Source organism: Vigna umbellata, chromosome 9 (assembly GCF_029865625.1).
Source record: "Vigna umbellata cultivar VRB3 chromosome 9, Vumbellata_1.0, whole genome shotgun sequence".
Classification (NCBI taxonomy): domain Eukaryota; kingdom Viridiplantae; phylum Streptophyta; class Magnoliopsida; order Fabales; family Fabaceae; genus Vigna; species Vigna umbellata.
This window is the reverse complement of record NC_142173.1, coordinates 21,637,500-21,639,547: the sequence shown is the minus strand read 5'-3', so window position 1 is coordinate 21,639,547 and position 2,048 is coordinate 21,637,500. Positions and strand designations below refer to the sequence as shown.

The 2,048-nt window shown below is 39.2% G+C and overlaps 1 protein-coding gene across 1 annotated transcript; it reads left to right on the top strand.

Annotated features, from left to right (window-relative positions):
* The first annotated feature begins 597 nt into the window (after positions 1–597).
* Positions 598–1,350, top strand: LOC148192917 (uncharacterized). Its single transcript, XM_088098055.1, has 2 exons — positions 598–702; positions 985–1,350. Exons 1-2 carry the CDS (start codon positions 626–628, stop codon positions 1,247–1,249), a joined length of 342 nt encoding a protein of 113 aa, XP_087954181.1. The 5' UTR covers positions 598–625; the 3' UTR covers positions 1,250–1,350.
* Positions 1,351–2,048: the final 698 nt, after the last annotated feature.

Here is a 2,048-nt window from a genome sequence, read left to right as displayed (position 1 = left end):
TGCCGCCGGAGTGCCGCCGGAGTGTACGAAAAAGAGGGGTTTTCCGGGTTGTTAGTCCCACCCACACATTTTTCTTCGTGTGTGTTCCAACCGGCACGCGTTGTGTTCACTCAAGGTTCGTTTTTTTATTTGAGTGGAATGAATGTATAATATATGTATGATGTTGTATGTGGATGATTTTGGTTATGTATGACACCTTGTTATTCTAATATTTTTGGATCTTATTTGGTAGTGTAGGTATTGTTGCAATGGAGGAAGTTGATCACGAGGATGAAGTTTATTAAGACAAGAAAAAGGTATGTTGAGTTATATTATATTTTCATAAATTTAGGATTTTTATGTATTTAAATAGAAACCATATTTTTGAGCTTGATTACGGAAGAAATGGAGAATATGCATTGAGTGATGAACTTGAAAAAATGAGATTGAAAATCTCTTATAAACTTCCTTTGAGTATTAAGTTTGATCCGGATGAGTATTTTAATTAATTAGTTAATTGTTAATTATCTAAAATGAACAGAGAGAGACAAGAAAAGGTTTAATTTAGAGAGGGGAAAAGCATTGTCTTGTCGTGCCTATGTGCAGAAGCTCAAAGCATTGAACTCATTCTCCTTGGGCAGCATCAATGGCGGCAGAATCATCTCGCAGAAACCCCAAACGTCCATTTGTGGAAGAAGATGATGAATTAAGCAAAAAACCACCGTAATTTCTTTTCCTTTATTCTCGCAAGTAAACCCTAATTCCGTTTGTTGTTATTCAGATAATTGCAGTAATAGGTAGACTTGATTATCGGGATTAGGTTATTATACATTGAATTCTGTGTTATTTTGATTTGGGGATTATTGTCATGTTGGTCACCTCCTGTCTAGTTCAAATATCTGGCATTTCTTAAAGAGAGTTTAAATTAAATTCATTGTGCTTGAATATGAATACTATGTATTAAGTTTCCGTTTTCTGTTCATTCACACCCCATCCGTCTAGCAGTTCCAGCAGTACGCCCATGAGAAGCTTGGGAGCTGCAACGTTGGAAGCATTCACGTCCAGCTGCATCAAACAGCAGCAACGACAACACACACCGTCTTCAAGTCCAGCCGAATTGGATGCACATGTTGAGATGGGAGAGAAGTGGAAAGCTGACACAGACCTTGTTTATTCCAGCATGGGCAGCGATGGTGTGCAGAACATGCAGAAGTGTAAACAAAATGGAGGGCCCCACATGGCTTTATCTGACAGAGAAGCAAAAGAGTGATGGAAGAAATTCATTAAAGGTTGCTAATGGGAGACAACAGCATGGCAACCTGGCTGGAAACGCACGAGGCAACACCAGAACGAGACTTGAGAATTTGGCTTTAAAAGAGTGAGAGGCCGTGAGTGAGAGGGTTACGCTTGGGAGGGGAGGCTCTCGGTTCTTCTCCTCCAAGTTCAGTAGATTAGTTTTGAACTCCAGATAATGTAATGTAGTGAGATTGTTGTATGAGAGTAGAGGTGCCGTGAGGTGCTGTGAGGTGCATAGGGATTTCCAGCCGAGGAGAAGTCACGGCAGTAGGAGCTGTTGGTGATTGGCACAGTAGACGTTTACCAATTTGAGGTGTACGGTTCGAATTTAATTTTCTATATTGTAATGAATTTTAATTTGAATGAACAATGTGATTTAATTTCCTGTTACTGAATTGTCAATTTTATTCTACTGATGCGATTAAATTTCTGCTGAAATCTGATCTGTGTTGTTGTGTGTCTGCCATTTAATTTATACTGTTGTTCATTGTTTGCAATTTAATTTTTACGTTCGTTTGTACTGATAGCTTTATTGTGCGAGTTTACTGTTCCTGCAATTGCGTTTATGCTAGTTTTGAATTCTGCACGTTTACTGTTTCTGCCTGTCAAACCGTTCGGTCTTTAACGTCACTGTTAGAGATCGTTCGTGCTTGTTGTTTATCGACCGTTCGTTCTTAATCTTCATACCGTTCGGTCTATTAGAGATCGAATGGCTCCTTCATTTATACTTACATCTACCGTTCGGTCACAGTATGGACGTTCGGTCTTTACCT